We start from the raw sequence: 24,828 nt of genomic DNA, 5'->3' as shown, positions 1-24,828 counted from the left end.
GGCTTAATGCGCCATGAATCTGCTATGGCAACATATAGACGTATTGTTCTATCAAGCACAGCAGTTGTTTTGGCTTAAAATGCAGCAGTTTCTTTGAAAGAGGAATGCAAGAGCAGAAACTGCTTTTTCAGTCTTGTCTGTGTTTTACCCCATATAATTATTATATGCGTGGAAAGTTGATAATCACGGATACTCGGGACGCAAGAGGGGAAAACGGCACAAAGCCCAAAAAGCAGATCAGAATGGCCAAAGCATCGATTTATTTTGACGAAACAAAGGAGGGTGCCACCGTTGTGTGTTATCTCTGCATTTTTCGGAGTCTCTCTTTTGTGGTGACCACTGCCTCGTGGCGGACTTCGCCTGGTGAACTTGTGTGGGGCATGTTGTGTGTCTGGGGGAGAACTGGTTTGGCCGTGCACGTTTCCGGCTGAGTCGCAGGACACTGGAGGGTAGCGAGGGACGCGAGCGCACGAGCATGGTGGCACGGGCTCTGCTCGGTGAGCAGCACGGACTCAGCGGCATCGTCCGCTGCACTGGTGGTCCCGGTCGTCCTGCTCGGACTTCCTGCGCCTGGCATCCTGGTCGTCCTTTCGGTCCTCTTCCGCCGGAGCCCCGGCCGTTCGTTCCGTTGAATCGGGTTGCGGGTCTTACAATATGCGCTACTGCCCTCCAATGGCCAGTTTTATTGCTTTAAAATGGATTTTCAGCACTGTGCTTTGGAGCTAAGCTGCATCAGAACCTAGAGATGACTCTTGTGGGGGAAAAAAAACGTAAAAGACTTAGGACACTGAAAAAGTTAAAAATAGAACGTATTTATACGTTTTAAGGAGCAAATGAGTAAAGTGCCGTCACCCAGGTATAATTTTGGAAGGCGACAGGAGACAACAAGATGTCTGATCGTAACTCCATATAATGACATTTTTGCCTTTATGTGCGTCGTTCGACAGAGTATTGGGGGCTAATGTTGGGCTAACATAGCTAAATAAGCAGATACGTACTTTACGTAGTGACACCGCCGTTAAAATCAACAATATTGAAAGCATTCTGTGTTTTAGAAATCTGTTTTACAAATAAGGAAATCCTTATTATTTTGCTTCATCTACATCAAATTATAATCAATAGAAGTATTTATACTAATGCTTTGTCGTAGCTCCAGCTAACGTACATGTCTGTAAAGTGCGTAGCCCTTTTGCCCTAGTTATTGCCATCAGCATTTGACCTCATTGTTTATTTATGATTTATTTTTGTTATTTATGTGTTAATTTGTGCTTAAATTAAGAATGTAAGTGTTCCAAAATGTCTTTGTGAATTAATAATCTTTGGCAAAAATTCTATTGCAAGATTTCTTAAAAAAAAGAAAAAAAGAAAAGAAAAGAAAAAAGTTAGTTAAAAAATATTGCTATTACTAAATTAGACTAATCGTTAAAGTCTGCAGACTAATCGGGAGAAAAATAATCGTATGGGACAGCCCTAATTAGCTGCTAGCCTCTTCCAGTCAAAATGGATTGGACGTCGAGTGCTTACAATGACACTAAAAGAGCCACACCTACAGGTTTAAATGAATTGGAAATATATCATTATCAATGGCAAACAATCAGTTAAAAAATATGAAATTTATAAATAAATGAACTACAGTGTGTTATTGGGGTGTTTTTGTTTTTATTTTTCATTTCAATTTGAATAATTAAGTTTTTTTTTTTAACATTTTATTTATCGATGTATTTATTCATAACAAAAAAATGTAAGTATTGTTTAATAATAAAAAAATATGCAATTATTTTTGAGACTTGCCATCTGCATTTATGGACATCCCATTTTGGGATCATGTAAGGCAGCAAGTGTGCGATGTCAATGTGCGTATGTGGAAGCCAGGTCTCTATGGGGTTAGGTTTTTACTGGCTGAAACCCTGTCAAGCCGCTACTCAAGTAATTTTTGTTGTTGATCTTCTTGCATAACAAACTTTGAAGTCGTCCTCCTCCTTCATTTGAGAACTGATCGTCTTGAAACTTGGTAGCTGTGTAGCATGGGCCAGCAGCTATTGATCCTCAGAGCCCAGTTTTAATATTTATTTGGTTTTGTTTCAGGGCTGATTGAATTAAAGTGTTTTGTTCATAAAAGCTAAGTGAAATTGAAGCTAAGCAAATCTTAAAGTGCGTACGACAGGAGAAAAAAAGTCTTAAATAGCATTATTATGTGAATTAGAATCATATTTTGAGACGATTCGACTATATACGTACAACATTTTAGCAAAGCGCAGATGACGAGAAATTAGTCTTTTAATCTGCCGGTTAGCCACGCCTACCATTATAGGGCTCTAGCGTCCCCAACAGGTGGATGACGTCAGCGGGAGAATGGGCTCATCGGTTTTACTATTCAGCCCATTGAGGGGGAATTATTCAGAACGTGGAAAACACGACGAAGAGAGGCGCAAAAAGTCATTGTTTCAGTCTCCCTATGCCAATATTTTTACAGGATATTCTTTTAATCCAAATATTTTTCCCCAATAGCTAAATAAATGGCATGGTCATGACAAATAAGTTTTGTGCTAAATGGAATATAAAATTATAAAAATGCATTTATTCAGGACGACATGGCGAAATTGCCCCATAACGGTCAAAACTGTCGACTTCACCTTGACTGTCGCATCTCCTGAATGATATTTTATGCCACCTATGTCGGGCTTATGTAATTTCCCTTCCCTGGCTTCAGAGAATGTAAACAAACCAAGAGGCGTGACAGCTAGCCGACATGCTAACCCGAACCGAGTGATGTTTCAATGTTTTAGAAGCGGAAAATCACACATAAGTAGCCCGGATTATTTCACATGACGACTGGGTTGTCGATTGTCTAAGCCGATCAGCAACCCACCGGGCGGCGAACAAGTTGGAGCTTGTCGTTCCCCTTCTGAGGGCAGAAGGCTCGTTTGCGGGGAAGCAGCTGGACAATGACCGCCGGACAAACCGGCCGACGTCGGAGGAGCGTGTAGCTGCCAAATGGTTAACACGAATATGGCAAAATAATGCTCTACTACACGGCAAAGTCGTAAACAGCGAGAGACTACTGAGAGGAGGGCGGCTGCAGTTGTTATGCAGCTAACATGACAATATGTGTATTAGGAGAGCTTTTTACATGCCCATCCATGATCAAACGTAAGTAGTCCTTTATTTAAAGAAAGTTTGTAGTGTTTACTTTGTAATCGCTGTATTCGTGGCTATTTTTAACACAAAGTTGCAATTTCTGATCAGTTGGAAAATTTGACAGAAAACCGGGCACATGAAGAGGGCAATAAGCCGAGTATAGTGCTCTCCCAGCGGGGGGATGTGCGACAAGCCGCCGGTTGTCTGCCGAGGGGACAAGGAGCATGTCAGCCACAAAATGCAAGCCACCTACATATTAAAATGATCCCAGTATTTGACATAATACAAAACACGATGTTTACTCACTTCCTCGTAAGTCCCATGGTCCCACAGTAGTAGGGCTTGTTTTGGCCAATATCCACCGGTGAATGGGAACCTTTTGAAACCCCAAAAAGGCGCACACGCCTCTCCCTCGTACAGCAAGATTTTCCTGCAGCTGTTTGACTGGCGGGACGCGAAAAATAAACGAATTAATCCGCAAAATCAGCTGAATCCTTGGTCCTTCCATGCAACAGTACGGCTGAATAGTGAAGAGGGCTCCTTCTCCCGTTCACGTCACAGCGCCTTCTTCCTTAATGCAAGACCAAAGCCGGAAGTCTGTCATTTTCATAGCGCGGGATTTAAAAAAATTGAATAAACATATCGATCGCTTCTTCACACATCCAAGTGGTCCATTTCATTCAGGAGCATAAAATACCGCGTTTATTATGAAATAAACATGCATTTTCATGTCACAGGCACTTTAAGAGACAAACAGTTCCAAAACATCAAATACAAATATACTGAAGTTAAGATGTTCCACACTTTTGTAAACCTTAATCAGGGAAGAACCGTTTTTTGAATAACAAATTTAAAATATTCATATTTCTCAACAGTGTTGCATGTGTTTTCCCCGTTATCTCGCTTTCTTTCACATTCCAAAACAGGTTTTCCAGTCCTTCTTTTTTAACCGCTATTCTCATTAGAGTCGCAGATGTGCTGGATGATTAAGGATGTGCAAAGTCGTTTCGTTCAGAAATCTTTACCAACCGACTTGGAAAATGAATGTGCATTTCTCAACAGACGGAGACAGACAATAGAACACCTTAAGAGTGGGGGCTGCATCAGCACCTCAACAACGTGTGGAGATTCACATTTACCTTAAGACTCACTTATTCCGCTCTGTTGTGTTGAAAGCGGATGTCTGAGACAAACAGTGTTGTCATATCTGGCTATCTTGCTGGATGCTTTGCCACTATGAAAGTGTCCACTGTTGCTTCACTGTGCTAGATAACTTATGAAATGTCAAAGGAGGACAAATGGGAAGTCTTTTTGGGTAAACAGGGCTTTTTTGATCTCGGATAATATTAGCTCAAAGCATCATGTAGGATTTGTTTTCATTGTGTGCTATTAGTCTGTAAAGCTGTTATATCCCTTGTGCTTGTGTTCAACACACTTGTGTATGTGTGTTGCAGCTCTTTGCACAGAAGAGTGCGTCCACGGCCGCTGTGTGTCCCCAGATACCTGCCAATGTGAGCCAGGATGGGGTGGGCTGGACTGCTCCAGTGGTGAGTGCGCCACCCTCCCTTAGTCACTATTAGTTATCTAGACTCATTTATGCCGAAATGGCTTTCACACCCTGTTAGTTTAGAAGAATTTGCCTCAGTGTACGCCTACCGCAAAGCTACTTAGCTTTGTATCCTCTCTTCTTTGCAAACACAGCCAATGGAACAGGTAAGTCCCAATGAATTCATTTTCATTTGCTGGAAGTGGAAGTGATCTGCTTGATGAATCTAACAGATGGATGAATGGCTGCAGCCCCCCGTGTTTCACAAGCTCTATGTGATTATCTCAACCATGATCAGACTGGTGTCTGTTACTTGTGGCTGTGCAATGATAAATCAATGCCACGCTCTAACGGGGCCATAATCTCGGCAGTTCTATTCAGTCGCTTTTTAGACACATTTTCCAAAACTTCAAAACGATGCAAAGGTGGAGTTAGCTTCATGCACTCTACATTTTGCTCAATTCTCAATGGCGTACCGCAAGCAACACGTCACTTTCGTTCATTAATATTCATGACATTAGCTACTGTTGCTAAGGTGGGACACGCAATCTTTTGTCCCTGGTAGGAAATGGAAATTGTGTACAAAGGAGAAGTTTACAGAGCTAAACCTACCAATTCCCTCCGAAAAAATTATGTCTCTGGTACCAAATTCACTGGCAAAGATGTGGAAGAACATAGAAATGTTCAGTTAAAGAGATGGCTTGAGTGTCGAAGGCTGAAAAAGACGGGAAAAAAAACGAGCCGAGGTAAGCATAGCCTTAGCTTTTTTATCGACGCGACTGAATGACATTCTCCTGTTTCAACAAGCTATCCTTTACCATCAGCACTGTCTTTCTTATATATTATATCATCTGGTTGTCCTATGTCTCTGACCATTCTCGGGGGTAATTTAGTTAGTTTTGTGTAGCGATCGCTAATGCTACTCAGTGACAGCCAACGAACACTTTTAATTTTTTCATTGATAACAAATCTTAATTCTATAATTTGTTTACACTTCCCCCTTACTAAAGTTTTTTTTTTTTTTTTTTTTTTTAACAACAGAAACTAACAGTGGCAGTCAGATACCATTGTAATTCTTTTCAGGTCATTCATTGTCAGACAGGAGCAGCACGGCACAACGTTACGCTAAAAAATAAGTTAAAAATATAAAACTGGCTTACCTCTTTGTCCTCTGAAAGACCATGCCAACCCAACAAAATGTTTACTGCGTATGAAATGTGAATGGATTCACCAAGCTGGTGTTAAAGTCCACGCAAGTTGATTCAGTCTTCACATTTTTTCCTCCCTAGTTTTTGGTTTCGGGAACGTCTAAAGAAAACATCTTTCATATGTCGTAATGTCTAGAGTCGTTTCTACAAGTTCCAAAAAAGCAAAGTGTGATCGACATGTTCGTTTTTGAAAGATTACCGGAGAAAAGTAGCATTAATTGCATTGTTTCTATGCGAGGGCAGGTCTATAATGTCCCACTTCGGCTTTACAATGCGACGTCACGGTCTAAAAATAGCATGCGTGCGGTACGCCATTGTGTTAGTATGAAGAAAAAAATATTATATGTATGCATTATCACCTTTTCTGTTGTGATGAAGTGGTGCCTTGAGTTTAATATGAGCCATAACTACGCTCATGACTACAAAAAATATAGTATATCAAAGTTTGTGTGGATTAGACTAGTAATGCGCCGATTACCGGGTTCAAGGTATACGGTGGTGTGGAAATGTCAAGGTTTCTATGGTATTAGCTATATTTTATGTCCCAAAAATGCAGAGAGAAATCCTTCGCTTGCAGCAGCAAGGCTCAGCCCTCCCCCACCGGTTGTTGCTCAGTGTCAGTGAACCTGTAGTAGCTGTGCTACACGATGGCTGGAGGAGGTGAAACTCCTTAAGTTTTTCCCCCATCGAAAAAATTTAAATTGCTGGTACGGGAATACTTCGGCAACAGAAAAGTTACAGACGGCCGAGGCTTAGAGGAGGAGGGCCAACCGACATGTAAAACATGTTTGTGGAGGGTGGCTGCCGAGGAGGCAATGCATCCAATATGATTACACATTTATGCAAAATTAAAGGTTAGTAAACACTGTCATGAATGTTTCCCACCAGCCACGAGAGTTAACGCCATGTTTAATGGGTCTAGCGGTGGTAAAACTTGTGTTTTTTTTCTCTCTGACAACTGTCTGTGTTGAGAAAGAGAGTGTGTGTATCATGATACGAGTCATACACATGTGCTTTTTATGGAAAAAAATAAAAATGAGTTATTTTATTCTTTTTGTTCTGAAGGTAATAATGTTGAGCTGTGGCTGTGGGTTTAGGCTCACCTAAAGGACTGCATTTATTTTAATTTAGAATGTTTTATTTTGTTTAACTTAAAAATCCTGTTCAATGGAATAAAGTTTTTTTTCCCCCAAACCCAGATATCTCAAAGTAACTTGTTTTGGAGTTGTAATTGCAATACCGTGATTCTGTGAAACCGTGATATTTTGGCTTAAGGTTTTCATACCGTCAGAATCTCATACCGGCACATGCCTAGATTATACATGTCTCAGCATCTGTAACCACAAATTATTTTATGGGGATATTTTCTTAATTTTAGAACTGTATAATATTGTACTTTATGAAAACATATTCTAACAACATAATTAAATAGCATGTAAAACAAAAAAAGGTAATGAATTATAATGAATTCAACTTTTACTTCTTCTATAGCAAAACTGCATAGACCGCGTAAGAGTTTCCACTCAATTACTGTCAAATACTATGCAAAATCAATCTTGCAGGGGATAAAGAATATATTCCTCAGAGTATTGTCTTTTTTTGTTAGCAATAAGCTTCCCTACTTAAAGGCAAAGTTATGTTGTTGTGTTAAATACACAACATTTACTCCTCCGCATACCCAAAGTCAGCTGGGATGGGCTTTAGCATGCCCATGACTGTTGTGATCATAAGCAGGCTGAATGGTTGTGCAATTCTTTTTTTATTTCATTTGTTCACTATGTCAAATTACTGTTTTTGTGAAGTGAGTTCAGTTGAATTCACTGCCACGACACGATGCTTGAACTTCTGTTTCTTGATTTTGTTTTGCTCTTGCAAGTGTCAAAAATCAGCTCAATATCTCAAGGAACCTTGAGTCTGCCCAAACCATGAAAATGAAAAATCTAAGCAGTTTATTTTGAAGGTAACTCGAGTAAATGTTAAGGGAAAATTGCTGTACAGTCAGCTGAGTATAGAATGATTTACAGAACGGGCATGATAACAGAGCTTGGTGCTGTATATCAGACATCCGCACTCTGCTAGAAATGCACCTATATATTGATGCAACAACCATAACTTATCAACATAGCCTATGAAAATGTCCAATGTACCTCTCCATAACTGTGGCTGCACATGACCGTTCTGTAATGTTTTAATTTAAGATGGGGTGACCATATTTTAAATTTCCAAAAAGAGGACACTCGGCTCGATCTCGAGATACTTAAATTTTACTCGAAGTTCAATCTAGAGCTGAAATAATTTAGAATAATTTGAACTCGATTTTAAAAATTGATCAAGGAAATTTGCCCGCCTCGAGGAATCGTTTAATTTTGCCAGCTCTAAGTATGACGTTTTGCCCGAATTACACGTTGACGTCACGTGTGTACAGGAAGAAGAAAGAGGTGGTGGATATATTTGATTCCAACCATGCATGAATATAGAGGCAACGACGAAGACGCCAACGAAAGCGAAGAGAAAAGCACCAAGAAAAAGAAGAAAATGTCAAAAGTGTGGGAGCATTTTAAGATGGACACCAAGGAGAAAAAATATTTATGTATTGTGACTTTCATACACAGTGCTGTAAAGTGATGAGGATGTAAAATTAAAAGCATTCTAGAGCTAACTGTCAATTTTAGCTCAGTAGTCATTGAGGGATAAAACACCAAGTAGCACAGAATGTGCTCCAATACGGCAGGTATCATACATTTATTTTGAATACGGCAAAAACTCTAAATCCTATCAGGACTTACAATTTAGACTAACTTAAAACGTAACTAGAACTTAAAAATAGCTTGACACAAATGGAAATTCAATTGAAACACGTGGGAAAAACACCTAACTTTTAAGTGATGTGTGTTATCAAGCGTAATTACATTTTTAGGTAAGGAATAAGAATTCTTTGTTTGTTTTATAAGATCTTTAGTTTTTTGATTGAAAACGGTGAATTTGTTGATTTTTGTTTTTGGGTTTTTTTTGTTTTGTTTTGTTTTCTAGTCACATCTTAGATGCAATTGTTGGCTGTTTTCAACAATGTATATCTAAAATAGACATTGGTTGTCTAAAAATGGTTAAATTTTGGGTGAATTGTCTTGTTTTCTCATGTACAGGGTGACCCAAAAAAAAGTTTACACTCAGTTGACTGCTTGTTTAAAAGCCATTGAAACATATCTAAATAGGTTGTCATGCTTAAGTGATTCATTAAGGTCACTCAATGCAGCTGGTAATCTCTCGTCTCTACAATTCCTGTGCTTCTGCTGAAAATGAAGAAAACTTTAGCTGTACCTGAATTGCTGCGTGCCGGTCTGACACCTACTGAGATTGCAGCAAATCTGAGAATATCCAGATGTGCAGTCTACAAAGTTAAAAAGAAGCTGAATGATACTGGAACAGCCTCACGAAAACCTGGGTCTGGAAGTGCCGATCTGTGCAGACCAAAAAGTTGATTGACAAGGTGATATGTGGCCACCCCAGAGTCCAGATCTCAATCCCCTGGATTATAGCATATGGGCAACTGTGGAGGACAGTGCCTGTAAGAAGCCACAAACTTCTGTGGCAGCCTTGGAGAGGTCCATTGTTAGATCTTGGGAAAAGATGACAGCATCCTACATAAAGAAGACCTGTCAAGCGTTCCGCAGGCGCCTGGAGGCTGTTGTGACACTTAAGGGTGGACACATTGAAAAATAGAGTGTACTGTACATGTTCTTTACAATAATGTATAATTTGTGATTAAATTCTAATTCTAAAATGAATAAACATGGAATTTAAGTTGTATTATGGCAGTGTAAACTTTTTTTTGGGTCACCCTATATATTTATTATTGCTCTTTACCTTTAGAAAAAAAAGTGTTTTTTCCCCGATTACTCGAATAATCCATGGAATTTTCAGTAGAATACTCGATTACTAAAATATTTGATAGCTACAGCCCTAGTCTACACAAAGATGCCTTATCACTTTAATGTATTTAAAGTGTGTTTCCTCCGTCTGGATAGAAAATTCAGTTGTTTAGCAAAATAATAGCTATATTACCGAAGACACAAATTCAAATTCTCGGAGGTGACTAAACGGACTTTATTATTCCTCAAAGAATAGAACAATAATAATAACGTAAAAAAACTGTAATGAAATATTGATTTAAAACAAAAAGCTTTTTTCTGTATTTGTGAATCATCCTTGTACAAAATAATAGCTGTCTTTTCAATTCTTACTGAACAAATAATCTGAAATAATGTTCTAAATAATTTTTATGTAGAAAACCAGGCTTTAACAAAAAGCACTTTTCTGTTTGCAGTGAAATAATGTAAATCAAACCATAGCCTCACAACAATACTAATAAAATAAACAAAAAAAATTAATCATAAAACATCACTAGTCTTTAGATTCTTTGTATTTTAGCACTTAGGGGGACGATGAAACACTGCTCTGACGTCTGTTTTCTCTGTTACTGAGCACAGCAGAACCAACCACTGGGCATGCTCTCTGGGAACATGTCACAGGCAACACAGTGCCATAGTATTCTATCCAAAGTGTCAGTCAATTTCAACACACGCCAAATGGTCCCATGAAAAATAATAAAAACCAGACATTTTCATGAATTTAGAAAAACCCCGCCGGACGCCCCAGACAGGATGTAAAAAGTGGACATGTTCGGGCAAAAGAGGAAGTTTGGTCACCCTATTTTAAGACGTCATCTACAAAAACAAAAATTTAAAAATAAATAAATAAATAAATGCCACACTGCTCACTACTGTCTCGGTGGTGTTGCTGCAAAAGAAACCCTACCTCAGTGGAGCTAAAGTATAAACCTACACAACACATTCTCAGTACACAACTATAAATCAAGCTGTCAGAATAAAGAATGAGAAATTGTATCAGTAGTGTTAGTGTATGGATCTATGAATTTTCATTAGCAAGAAAGCCATTCCCTGATTAGCAGATGTGTGTAAATCACCTGCTCCTGCGTCATTGCAGCAGACCCACAGCTCACTCGACCAACACACACACACACATGGGTGAGGCTGCAACAAGGTAGTGCTTGAGGCATTAGCCCCCAACCGCCGACCCCAGGAGACTCTTGTCCCACTCTTGGTTGGTTAGAGGTGCAGTGCAGTGTGCAGGTGCTTGGCTAATACTTATTAAAAGACTTGAGCATTGAGACGGGCATTATTCATAACTGTGGATTTCCATCGCAGGCGCCATTCCAGGCTTTTCATTTAGAAGCTTTCATCTGTTGAAAATGCGGAATGTCTGCCAATTCTCAAATTAAATCTGCCCTCTTTTTTGTAGTGTAAATGGCCTGCCTTGCTTTTTCTGCATACTTTTTCGCTGTTCAATATAGGGCATATGAACATTATCAGCCTTCATTTAAGTGCATGGCTCTCAGAGGCCACAAAGCACACATTGGCATATTTGCTGTACACAGCCGTCGTGTTTTATTGTTGCATTATATTTCAAAAGAGGTATTTAAACCCATATAAAAGCCTGCGCCGTGATTTGATTGCTGGAGAGAGGGCACAGTGTGTGGTGGTCACATAATGAGGAATGTGTGAATGTGATTTAAAATGCATGTTACCCAAGCTTGGAGAGAAAGTGGGATGCTTAGCGGCCTAAAGCTAAAGTGACAGCCTTCCAGCCGGTAACTTGGCTGCCAATCAAAGGCTTGGGCCTGGTTTGTGGAGCAGCACCTGGCAGGAAACTGTTGCGTGTGTGTGTGTCAGGTGCTGAGAGGAAAGACTCAGACTGTTTTCGGGGCGAGCAAAGAGAAGGCGATAAGCTTCGAGAGATTCGCAAAGTCGTCTTGCGGCTGTTTTTTCTTTCCCGCCTACTGGGATCCACCTGCTGATGCCGGAAAATATTTCATCCTCTCCCAGGTCTTGAATCAAGAGTCCCACTGGGACCAGAGATGCACTGTGACCTGTATGGAGTCCTAGGGGAGCTCTTGCACAAGGACACAGTGGCTAATATACAGGCTGTGTAGAAGGACAAAACAGGATTTTTCTTGTTGACTGTCAAAAATCTGAGTTTAGTTTTGAATACTCTTGAGAAATGAATGAATGTTTAATTGTTGTTGCTGCTTTCTGTGTTGTGTTTGTGCTATTGAACATCATTTTTGTATTCCACCTCTCAATTCCCAGTGCAGAGCATTAAAATGCATTTTCATGTTTTGATATTTATTGATGAAACTTCTACTTTTTATGGCTCTGCTGTCTTCTATTTTTATGCAAAAATATAGTTTTATCTTGTATTGCTCAACAACAGTCTTCCATTTAAAAATTCAACTGTTGGGGTGAAAGAACATTCCAAATAACAGAAGGCTTAGTACACAAAAAAAAAAAAAAAAACGGACAGTGCAACAGCTCAGAAATACTAATGAGAAATTCATTCACTGAATTGTCTAAATACAATTTACTTAATTAAAAATACATTTCTTTGTTAGTCTCTCTATGCCAGCATCATAAATTGACCGGCGGGAAAATTATGTTTAATCCACTTTTTGCCATTCTTACAGAAGTTGAGGTAACTTTAATTTGCTACTTCAATAAAATATTAGGCTCAATAACACAAAGACAATCACTCGCAATAATAAGTCATGGCTTTCTTCAAGTATACAACCCCTAGCAAAAAGTATGGAATCACCAGTCTCAGACAAGCACTCACTCAGACATTTTATCATGTAGAACAAACTTGGATAAAAAGCTTGAAAAAAAATAATGAATTAGTTCAAAAGTGCAACTCTTTAGTATTCAGAAACACTAAAACAAATGAATAAAAAACATTGTGGTGGTCAGTAAATGTTAATTTTATAGAGCAAATTTAGGGAAACATTTATATGGAATCACTCCATTCTAAGGAAAAAAATATGGAATCATGAGAAACAAACAAAGAAATAACAATCAAAACGCATCTCTTGTCTTTAGTAGCACCACCTCTGGCTTTTATGACTGTATTGAAGATTTAACCACAGCCATCTCCCTAGTGCCTTTGCCTGACATGCAGCCCCATATCATCAAGGACTGAGGGAATTTTTATGTCGTCTTCAGGCAGTCATTTTTGTAAATCTCACTGGAACAGCACCAAACAAAAGTTCCAGCATCATCACCTTCTTCAATAAATGCACAAGTTTATATTGAAATTTTAGACACTTTTCTTATCCCTTCAATTGAAAATATGTTTGTCATTTTCCAAGATGACAATGCATCATGCCACAGAGCTAAAACTGTTAAAGCATTCCTTGGAGAAAGAGTCACCTAGTCAATGTCATGGCCTGAAAATAGCCCAGATTTCAATCCTATTGATAATCTGTGGTGGAAATGGAAAAAAAATGGTCCATAGCAAGGCTCCGACCTGCAAGAATGATCTGGCAACTGCAATCAAAGAGAGTTGGCACCAAATTGATGAAGAATACTCATCAAGTCCATGCCTCAGAGATTGCAAGCTGTCATAAAAGCCAGAGGTGGTGCTACTAAATACTAGAGATGTGTTTTGATAGTTATTTCTTTGTTTCTCATGATTCCATAGTTTTTTTTCCTCAGAATTGAGTGATTCCATATATATTTCCTTGCATTTGCTCTATAAAACATTTACTGACCACTACAATGTTTTTTATTCATTTATTTTAGTGTTTCTGAATGCTAAAGAGTTGCACTTTTGAGCTAATTCATTATTTTTTTCAAGTTTTTTTATCTGGGTTTGTTCTACATGATAAACAGTCTGAGTGAGTGCTCGTCCGAGACTGGTGATTCCATACTTTTTGCTAGGGGTTGTAGTAGCTTAGAATTCAATTACACAGACCCGGAATTCCACGTTATGGCAATTTGTGTATAAATCTACTAAACCATGCCTCTTTTCAGTATTTGTAGCTTTTTAGACATTTTTGTATGGTGGTGTACCTTGTAATTATTTTAATGTTGAATAATGCCATGTCCAACAAATGTTGTGAAAGATGACCATAGCTGCAATAGTAGCAGTTATCAATTTAATAGTGAAGTAAAGATTCAAACAGTGAAGCAAATCTGCAGGAACCCGTAAACACAATCAACATTGAGTGGAAAAACTTGGACTATCATTATCAGGTTCGTGCAAAACTTGCTGATGAGCTGATTATTTGATTCAGGTGTGTTGGAGGGAGACATGGAAAACAAGCTGGATAGGGGCTCTTGAGGACCGAACTTGGGCACCCCTGACCTAGAACATCTAGTCACAAGAGGGAAATTACAGGGAAATAGAAGAAGAGGTAAACAGAGGGGAAAAAAGATAGATTGAATAACATCATGGTTGGAGACAGAAAAGGCAACGGACACAATCCAGAGGGTTAGAGATTGAGATTGCTGGAGAGACATGATCGCCCACACTGAAAGGCAATGCACCTGAAGAAGAATCAATTTAATAGTGACATAGTAATACAAGGACTTTGAATAAAACACATATTCCTAAAGCAAGATTATTCTGCTCAATACAACACACACATCTCTAAAATGATTGTTTTACTATTCCCTACCACCCCATCATAATCAAGAAAAGTTTAGTCAATTGCCTTTAACTTATTGGCTGCTATTGACAGTGCTAAATAATACTTTGTATTTCTAGCGTGTTTCAAAACACTCAAGGACACTGTACAAAAACTAGATTAAAAATCAACAAACACAGATTAAAAGCAGGGTAAAAGTGCTGTGACAAAACAGAGCTATGCAAGAATCGAGTTGGGTAAGAGAGCGAATGACTAGTGCCATCCCAGCCAGTCAAAATGGATTGGACATATAGCGCCATCAATGGCACTGAAACATGAGCATTCGGTCAGTCCTCCCAGTTTGAATTAATTGGACATCTATCGTTGTTAATGGCAGGCAAGTAGTTAGTAAGGGTTAATAGATGTAAGACAAATTAGTTTGTTTCACATTGTGAAGGCAGCCTCAGGCTACTTTCGAAGGGTAAATCGCTTTTAGACAGTGGCTACTTCTTAATGTTTGTTGTCATATACAGTAAAAGGGTGAGATGATTCCATATTAAAATTTGGTATCAGTTTTGCTTTAACCCTTTTTAGGGCAAGCGTCTATTAAAGACACTTGTACGTATACTAAATGTTAATATTGTGGCTTACATGACCCAAAATGTGATATTCACATATGTAGACGACAGGTCTCAATTACATACAGTACTGTGCAAAAGTTTTAGGCGGGACACCTGCCTAAAACTTTTGCACAGTACTGTATATATATATTTTTTATTATTAAATTTATTAGAATCATGGCAGCTTCCACTTGGGGAAAATATATTCATACAGTATATCCTGTATATAAATAATATAATAAAAATATACAGTACTGTGCAAAACTTTTAGGCAGGTGTCCTGCCTAAAACTTTTGCACAGTACTGTATGTATATAATTTTTTCCATTAGTAATCATTATTGGATTAAAAAAAAAATCTTTTCAATATTTTTATGAATAGATACAATTTTAAATTTATATCATGTAAAAAAAAAAAAAAAAAAGAATAATAAAATTCAAGTGACAAACAAATACACTCTGGTTATCCCCCCCCAAGAACACAGTTTTATTTTCATTATTTTTAAAGTAGTATATAGCATAAATCATAGATTGTATACGGTGCTGGCCAAAAGTATTGGCACCCCTGCAATTCAGACAGATAATGCTCAATTTCTCTCAGAAAATGATTGCAAATACAAATGTTCTTGTAGTAATATCTTCATTTATTTGGCTTGCAATGAAAAAACACAAAAAAGAATGAATTTATTATTTTTTTAATCATGATTTTACACAAAACTCCAAAAATGGGCCGGACAAAAGTATTGGCACCCTTTGAAAAATCATGTGATGATTTTCTAATTTGTGTAATTAACAGCACTTGTTACTTACCTGTGGTACAGAACAGGTGGTGGCGGCAATAACTAAATCACACGTGCAGCCAGTTAAAATGGATTAAAGCTGACTCAACCTCTGTCTTGTGTCTTTGTGTGTACCACATTGAGCATGTAAAAAAGAAATAAGACCAAAGAACTGTCTGAGGACCTGAGAAACAAACTTGTGAAGAAGCATGGGCAATCCCAAGGCTACAAGTCAGTCTCCAAAGACCTGAATGTTCCTGTGTCTACCATGCGCAGTGTCATCAATAAGTGTAAAGCCCATGGCACTGTGGCAAACCTCCCTAGACGTGGACGGAAAGGAAAAATTGATGAGAGATTTCAACGAAAAATTGCCCGGATGGTGGATGAAGAACCTCGACTAACATCCAAATAAGTTCAAGCTGCTGAGGGTACAACAGTATCAACTCGTACTATCCGTCGGCATCTGAAGGAAAAGGGACTCTATGCTAGGATACCCAGGAAGACCCACTTCTGGCCCAGAGACATAAAAAGCCAGGCTGGAGTTTGGCAAAACTTACCTGAGAAAGCCAAAAACGTTTTATTAGAATGTTCTCTGGTCAGATGAGACAAAAGTAGAGCTTTTTGGGAAAAGGAATAAACAGAGTTTACAGGAAAAGAAATGAGGCCTTCGAAGAAAAGAACACGGTCCCCACAGTCAAACATAGCGGAGGTTCCCTGATGTTTTGGGGTTGCTTTGCTGTCTTTGGCATCGGACTGCTTGACTGTGTGCATTATGACGTCTGACGACTACCAACAAATTTTGCAGCATAATGTAGGGCCCAGTGTGAGAAAGCTGCGTCTCCCTCAGAGGTCATGGGTCTTCCAGCATGACAATGACCCAAAACATACTTTAAAAAGCACTACAAAAGGGGCTGAGAGAAAGCACTGGCGACTTCTAAAGTGGCCAGCAATGAGTCCAGACCTGAATTCCGTAGAACACCAGTGAAGAGAGCTGAAAATGGCAGTTTGGAGAAGGCACCCTTCAAATCTCAGAGACATGGAGCAATTAGCCAAAGTAGAATGGTCTAAAATTCCAGCACAGCTTTGTAAGAAACTCATTGATGGATACCGGAAGCGGTTGTTCGCAGTTATTTTGTCTAAAGGTTGTGCTACCAAGTATTAGGCTGAGGGTGCCAATACTTTTGTCCAGCCCATTGTTGGAGTTTTGAGTGAAATGATAATGATTTAATTGTTTTTTTTTTTTTTCATTCTCTTTTGTGTTTTTTCATTGCAAGCAAAATAAATGAAGATATTACAACCAAAGCATTTGTAATTGCAATCATTTTCTCGGAGAAAGTGAGCATTATATGACAGAATTGCAGGAGTGTCAGTACTTTTGGCCAGCACTGTATATAGCAGGGGTCCCCAAACTACGGCTCGCGGGCCGGATATAGCCCGCCTCCACATTTGGTCCGGCCCCATGAACAATACCAGAGAACATTTTGAATTTTTTTTTTCTCTTCTCAATAGTGTTATTTATTTCCTGGCCATTTTCTGTGAAGTACTCAGAGAGTGTTATTTGGTTACTATCTATTTAATTGTGTTATTATTATTTATTATTATTATATTGTATTATTATTTTTATTTTATTTACTTTTTTTCCGTGAAGAATCCAGAAAGGGTTATTTGATTGTGGCTCTCTGAAATTTTTTTTTTACATTTAGGCACTCCTGCAATCGTCACACTTTTTCTGTTACAAACTGACCCCGGCCTCTCATCAGAAAAGGGAAAAGTTATGTGGCCCTCACAGGAAAAAGTTTGGGGACCCCTGGTATATAGTATATGTAGTATATAGTATATTTTTAGCATAGTGGTTAACTCATTGCCTGCCATTGAGAACGATAGATGTCCATTTCAATTAAACTGGGAGGACAGAGTATAAATACTCATCTTTTGATGCCACTGACATAGCGAGAGGTCCAATCCATTCAAAATGGACTGGACGTCTGGCGCCATCAATGGCAGCCAAAGAGTTAAATGAGTGCCATATAAAGTCTTAAATAGACTCTGATAAAGTTGTAGCCCATTGCATTAGACATTACAAGTAACGGCATCAACTAGTTGAAATATTACCACAAAGCAAGGCCGTATCCATGCAGTGAGAATGTATTTTGAAAAGACTCCTATAAGGATTCCCCCCAGCACCCGTCAATGATATTTACACATTTTTCTCAGAAGTGAATGTAAGCCAGATGGTTTGCCTCCTCTCCCACAGCAGCAGGACATTGACATGCATCACCGTCAAAGACCTACAGGATGCAAATTGCACCATCCAGGCGTGACATGCATGCACAGAAAGACGCTTGTCAAATCAGTTCTACAGTCCCTTCTTTAGGCACACATACACACTCTATCTAACAAGAGTTGTACCGAAAGATACTGTACACATGCTCTGAAATATATTTTAATACAAACAAGAGGCATAGAAAAATCTGGATTTTTAGTGGTAATAATACTCAGTTTTAACTGACACCTGTAATTCTGGTTAGTTGGCAGAAGTGTAAATGCAACTTGCCAGACGGAAGTGTTTAAAATTATTTCGCCCCCTCATATATATATAATATAATATAGTAAAAACACCACTTTTCTTGATACTTTTTACCGCGGTTAAAAACACTGGTGAATATACACTGCTCTGAAATAACAGAAATCTGTTTTAGATGGTTATATGCAGATGTACCCACTAATTAATTGGTGACCAATCCGGGTTTTAATCTGCTTTGAGGGTTCCAGATGCAGCTAAGGTTGGTTATTAATACCTAATGATTTTTTTATTAAGTATCCAGTCATCTCCAGTGCATTTTAATGACTTACCTTTGTTGGGCTTAATTCAGAATAAGACTGGCAAACCAATTAATTATTCGTAATTAAACTAACCATTCTGTTAAGTATTTCTGACACTCTTTGCGATTTAACAGTCTTTTTAATTTGTTACTAGTATTTAAATCTCATACTTAGGTCTTTTTATGTTCTAAAAGTTATGGCCAGTTAGAGTGTATTTAATGATGATTACCATGAATAAAAATCTATTACATTTCTCATCAGACAAGCATGTAGTAACACATTTACTGACAACTATAACTATTTATTTTGTACCAGCTTGTTTGCTGCTTGCCTTTTTCTTTTTCACATTAGTTCTGTGTTTTATTTCTCCTGGGAATAGTAATATATCCATAGCACTTTGTGGAGAGGAGTTACAACCTGCGAGGTGATGTATGTGTGTGACATGTTTGTGTATGCATCCTAGTCGTATACAATATTCAAACATTCACCTTTAAAGTGATCAGGGAGATTTTGCACGCATATGTCAAGTGAGTTAAAGCAGTTGTTTCTGTAAATTGTTTTTTTGGCCCAGAGCGCGCATTGACTCTCTGCTCTGCTCTGGAGAGTCTTGTGCCATCCCATTAAACAGGATTTATAACACCCGTGAGCTCACTACTCCATTACCTTTGGGAAAAGGCCTAAAACGCGCGTGTGTACACTTGAGCGTGTGTATTTTCATACATGGGAGGGTGTGCGCGGCATTTACGGTGTGTCGATGGTCAGCGGGATCAAACAATCTAGAGGCAGCCCATTGTGATTGCCGCTATCTCGCTGATGTTTGTCATTATCCAGTAAGAGCGTGTCTGAGAGTCTGCATAGATGGCCTGATTTAAGGACATTAAAAAGCCTTATCTGTTGTCCTTAAGAGAAGGTCAGCGTGGCTAAAATAGCAGAAATGCCATGATAACAGTTTAGAGAGACAAAATGTCTCTGGAATACTAATGCAGAACAAAGCTCATTTTGCAGTCTCTATGTCACGCTGTGTTTCAGTCCGTTGCCATTTTTTGGTCTCAACAGACACTATTGTTTTTTTTTTTTTTTTTTTCTATGAGCTGTTTACACAAATTCATCTATGTAGATGCTCGTGCTGTATATTGCAATGGTGTTCATATGCTGTTCAGTCTTGTCTTACTCCTGCCTCGACTCCTCTTCTCAGTCTTCAAGGTCGTCTTGTCTTCACCTTCAGACCCTTTACAGCGGAGTACTGTCTTCCCCTAACTTAATGCGTGTTTTCCATTTTCTGACGGTTCATCGTGACAAGCATACACGATGGTGATGGCACAAACACTTAAACATTTCAGTGTTAGAAGAGCTCAATAATAGCTGAAGGGAGGAAATGTGTTTTTCTTTCACTGTTTTTACTTATTAAAGTGCTCTCAGGCACACAATGGTAAATCGGGACCACCGTGGTCAATATCAATGTGTAAACAATGAAATGGAAAAAGTTGCACACTCACTCAGCTTTCCTTTATATTTTCTTCCCTTGTGTGCATCATAGTAAAACATGAACATCAGATAATATAGTGATCCCTCGCGACTTCGCGCCCTCAGTCAATCGCGGATTTTTTTCTCAATTAAAAAAATAAATAAATACAAATGAGCTGTCCCAAGCCGACCGCATAGTCTCAGTCTCCTTCCTTCCTTCTCCCTGCTCTTTCTTCGTCAGGCGTGCACTGGAGTTGCTTATTAAAGTTAACGATGATTGCCAGATGTTTGGGTTTGATGTTGCCAGAGAAACGAACTTCAAAGTACTGCATGCGTCACTCATCGTTTAACTTGTTAAACAGTTGCTGTGGCAACTCATTTTGTGTAAGTGAGCAGCTTGAGCGGATTTGAGTGGACTCACACAATGAAGAAAGCCAAGCATTTTTCTACTACTTGATTCGTGTTTAAAAATAATTTGGTGGGACAGTAACAGGTTTAAAACTTAAGTGAGTTAACTCATAATTATTACATTTGAAGTGCTTAAAAACCATTTATTAATAAATGCTTTAATATATTAAAGCTGTCCCAAACGACTAATTTCCTCCCGATTAGTCAGCCGACTATTTTTACGATTAGTTGACTAATCCAATTTTTTTTTTTTTTTTTTTACTACTTTAATAATGACATTTTTGTTGAAGCTTATTAAATCACAAAAAACATTTTGGAACACAAATTCTTTATTAACGTATAAATAAATAACATAACTATCAATAATAAATCACAAACAATGAGGTCAAATGCTGCTGGCATTAACTTAGTGCGAAAAAAATGTAAACGGAAACACTAAGACTTCACCTCTTTAACAGAAGTCAAAACAATTCTTACTCCTATTGTGGTATGTCATTGTCTATATTGTTCTAAATGTTAAAATGAATTGCAATGTCCCGGACAACCGTTTTCAGAATACTTTGTGTGAGTTCAGATGCTTTTTCTGGTGTGCATCCCGCATTTTGGAGGGCGAGGGAAAAAACTGTTCAACTTTTGTTTGTTTTAACCTGAAAATAAAGTAGAGGGCACACTGAAATATTACCACAACTATTTTGAATGAGAGGCACACATACTCACAGTAACAAAAATTAGATATATAGTATTAATTTTATAGTATACTCCTATATGTATATACACAATGATACTTTATAATATAAAGTGACTAACATTAGTGCAGTCATGGATTACAGTAAGCAGCCCAGTGCTGTTTCCATATATATTTTCATTATATTATGTATATACAGGATGTATGTATATATTTTCCCCAAGTGGGAGCTTCCATTATCCTAATAAATTTAATAATAATAATAATGAAAAAAGAAGATATAATCATATATACATGAATTATTTTATTAAATAAAAATGCACTTTGATACGACGCACATAAAGGTAAATTCCATTTTAAAAAATCGTTAGAAAGTTGTATGGACTTACAATCTGCTAGCTTGTTGTTTCTTGTTGTCCTGGAAAATTATACTTGGGTGACGGCGGTTCGTTCATAGCCAACGTGCTACCGTGGTATGCGAGCCGAGCTCAGCTTAGCAAAGAGTACACACAGTGGCACCCTTCATATTTTCCTTGAAATTATTCCAGGCTCTGGCTATTCTGGTCCGCTTTTTTGGCTTTATGCCACTTTCATGTGTCACCAATTCTGCCCTTTTTGGTAATTGGCGGTGTTTTCAACTCCTCGCCATAGTGAGGAGTGAACCAGCGATTCACTTGGCTCGTTGTCGTCTGTTCGGCCCATGTCCTCCTCAGGAAGGCGGCGGCGTGCATAAAAACACCGAGAGGCGTCGGATGGCTCTTTATGGATACTTTTATTGTCAAAAACAAAACGCAGGGGCTGCAGCCACTGAACTCCGCGCTACCAGCGCACTTTCCAAACTCACGGATCTCACTCCCTCTGTTTCGCTCCCTCTCTCTCGCTCGCCCATTTTCTTCCTCTTTGCTCAATCTTACAATGCCGGTCACATTGAAATAACAGCGGCCCCCTTGGGGTGTTAGTAACAACCGCTTGCATTGCGAGCGCCCGCCATTCTAAACTTTATCCGCATGTAAATTTTTTTTTTTTAACCCGTCAATACCCGTCGACGGTATGTTTTGCCCGTCAACGCATTTACGTCATCGATGACGTCGACAACGTCGACTAGTCGGGACACCTCTAATATATAATATATATACACTTTTTTTTAATCATACTTTGGGGAAAAAAAATACAAAAAACATGTCTTATATATATGGATATATGGATGTACGGTATATGAATATAGGGATCACTGTTCTACAAATTTTCAAGGTGCTGATTTAGATTCTATTATTAACCAATTCGCTGCCATTGGCAGTGTTAGACAAATTTATTTTAGCAGGGATGGCTGGAATTAAATGATCATGTTTCAGTGCTACTGACGTCAATAGACGTCCAATTCATCTAGACTCTGAGGTCAAAATGTATTGGATGTCTATCGCCGCCAATGTTAGCAAGTGAGTTCATTTATGAAAAATATTAAAGCCATCATAACAGTAGGAACTTTGGTTATGTTTTCTTAGTTTGAGTGTCGTTAAGTGGTAATATGTCAGTTACTGAGTGGTCAGTGTTAAAACAGCTCATTTTCAGAGAAAATCTGGTTCGTCTGTTGCTGTCAGTTGCAGCAAATGGGCTAATATATTTTACCATGTTTTTCAGGTAGGGGAGAAGGAGTTGTAGTTGGCACATACAGTATTCATCACAGTTTTGAGGCTTGGGGTTCTTATTTAGACTCTGATCAAGTGTTCAGTTTTTTATGTACTCCAAGTGCTTTTGCTATTTTTCTCTGGGTGCTCTGGCTTAATCTCAAACATGTATCTTAAGTGAAATCAAGACTATTCTGTTCTGTATATCTGTTTGTGTTCAAGATAACTCAAGAACGAATATGGAGATTATTATCAAACTTCCATGATATGTTTGTGATATAAAACAGAAGAGGTGATTACATTTTGGGGTCTTGAGGTCACAGAACTGAAAAGGAATTTCATGATAACTTGTTAACAGATCTTATGTAATTTTGTAAATTAATGTAAATTTGCAGGCTAGATGATGTACGAAAGAAAGGATCAAGGTTCACAGAGGTTATAAATATGGTGATGCTTTGAATTCGGCTGCTTAGTCATAATTCTTCTCTCTGAGTGCTCCTCTAGTTTGTTGGTGCGAATGTGAGTGTTTTTTTGTTGTTGTTGTTTTTTTTTTTTTGTATATGCCCTGCCATGGGCTGGCTTGCAGCCCAGGGTGTGCCCTGTTTTCAACTCAAAAGCTCCAGTTCACCTGTGACCCCAGTAAGGGTAAATGTCTTAGAATTTGAATGGATGGATGTTTTTTTTTTGTACGGTCTTGGGCCATGTCTACACGTAGCAGAGTATCTCACAAAAAGAAGAACTTTATCTACGGTTTGGCCTATCTTCCACACGCAGACGCACATTTTGGGCATTAAAAATAATAAAAAAGGGTTTTTATAAACTCCGACCAAAGTGAAGATTTGTGTACTTTACTACAAGTGTACTTTTAATAACCAGAGGTTTACATTTTTTTTTAACAGTCGAAACATCAGTGACAAAAAATGTTCAAACGTCATATGTGCAACCCGTGTTTACATTCAGGAATGAATTCAGGATGTCGAGTCTTACATCACTTGTACATCGCGAATTTATTAAAGACATATAATATAGTGCACATATATAAAGTTTAAACACATAAGCGACAGCAACCCGTACTAACATGCTAACGATGCTAAATGGTTCACAAACGTAATGCAAGGAAGGTTTATTACTTAATAGGGCTCTTGCTTACTTGCTAACTGGAGTTGTGTCACAGCAAACCCAACAGGAAACGCATGGTAGACAGGAAACTGAATTATTTGCCACAATTGAAAGGGAACCTCGGACTTAAAGACTTGTAGGGTCTACTAAGCCACAATTGTTCTCGTTTACGAAATTATATTATTAGAAACTCATAAAATATTGATTTAAAAATCTATATTTAGTAGTCCAGTAATGGCAAAACACAAAAGACCTCACCGAAAAAGCGGGGGTGTAACAAAGTAGCAATCAAAGGCACACGAAAGTGAATGGCGAGCAAACAGCTGGCGAGGAGGACCGCGGCACAAATGCTGTCAAATGCGACCTCCGCTGTCAGTTGACAGCATCTGACTTTTCAAGCTTGGCGCCCTTTCATCGTGGCCAATCAGCGGCGGCGACGTCGTCTGACCGTCCGGCGTCAATCAACTTACATCACAGTGGGAGGAGTAGACGCCAGCTGGTGGAGGCGAGGATCAGCTGACTGAAAGAGTCTCAAAATAAAACAATTAAACTGCCAGGGCCATTCCTCTTGGGTTCAAATTCAAAGAGTTGAACAGATGACATTTTTATGTCGCTAGAGTCATTCTTTGGAAGGCCAGCAGCGCAACCAAGTGATGTCACCACCCTACAACGTCAACAACAATGGCGATCTACTAGCTAAACTACCGTATTTTTCGGACTATACGTCGATCCCGAGTTTAAGTCGCACCAGCCAAAAAACGCGCAATGAAAAGGAAAAAAACGTATATAAGTCGCACCGGAGTATAAGTCGCATTTTTGGGGGGAAATTCATTTGCTAGAATCCAGCACCAAGAACAGACATGTCATCTTGAAAGGCAATTTAAAATACAATAGAGAACAAAAGGCTGAATAGGTGTACGGTATGCTAACATTACA

General features: G+C 38.6%; 1 protein-coding gene across 3 annotated transcripts in view; it reads left to right on the top strand.

Annotated features, from left to right (window-relative positions):
• Positions 1 to 24,828, top strand: part of megf11 (multiple EGF-like-domains 11) — a 220,244-nt gene that overhangs the window by 86,710 nt on the left and 108,706 nt on the right. For all 3 annotated transcript variants that reach the window (XM_057836016.1, XM_057836017.1, XM_057836015.1), the window contains one exon: positions 4,593 to 4,685. In XM_057836016.1, coding sequence (XP_057691999.1) covers positions 4,593 to 4,685 — 93 coding nt within the window. The remainder of the gene's footprint in view (positions 1 to 4,592; positions 4,686 to 24,828) is intronic.

The sequence above is a fragment of the Corythoichthys intestinalis genome, chromosome 5, assembly GCF_030265065.1.
Source record: "Corythoichthys intestinalis isolate RoL2023-P3 chromosome 5, ASM3026506v1, whole genome shotgun sequence".
NCBI classification, from domain to species: domain Eukaryota; kingdom Metazoa; phylum Chordata; class Actinopteri; order Syngnathiformes; family Syngnathidae; genus Corythoichthys; species Corythoichthys intestinalis.
The sequence above is the reverse complement of the archived record's forward strand: the minus strand, read 5'-3'. Positions and strand labels throughout refer to the sequence as shown.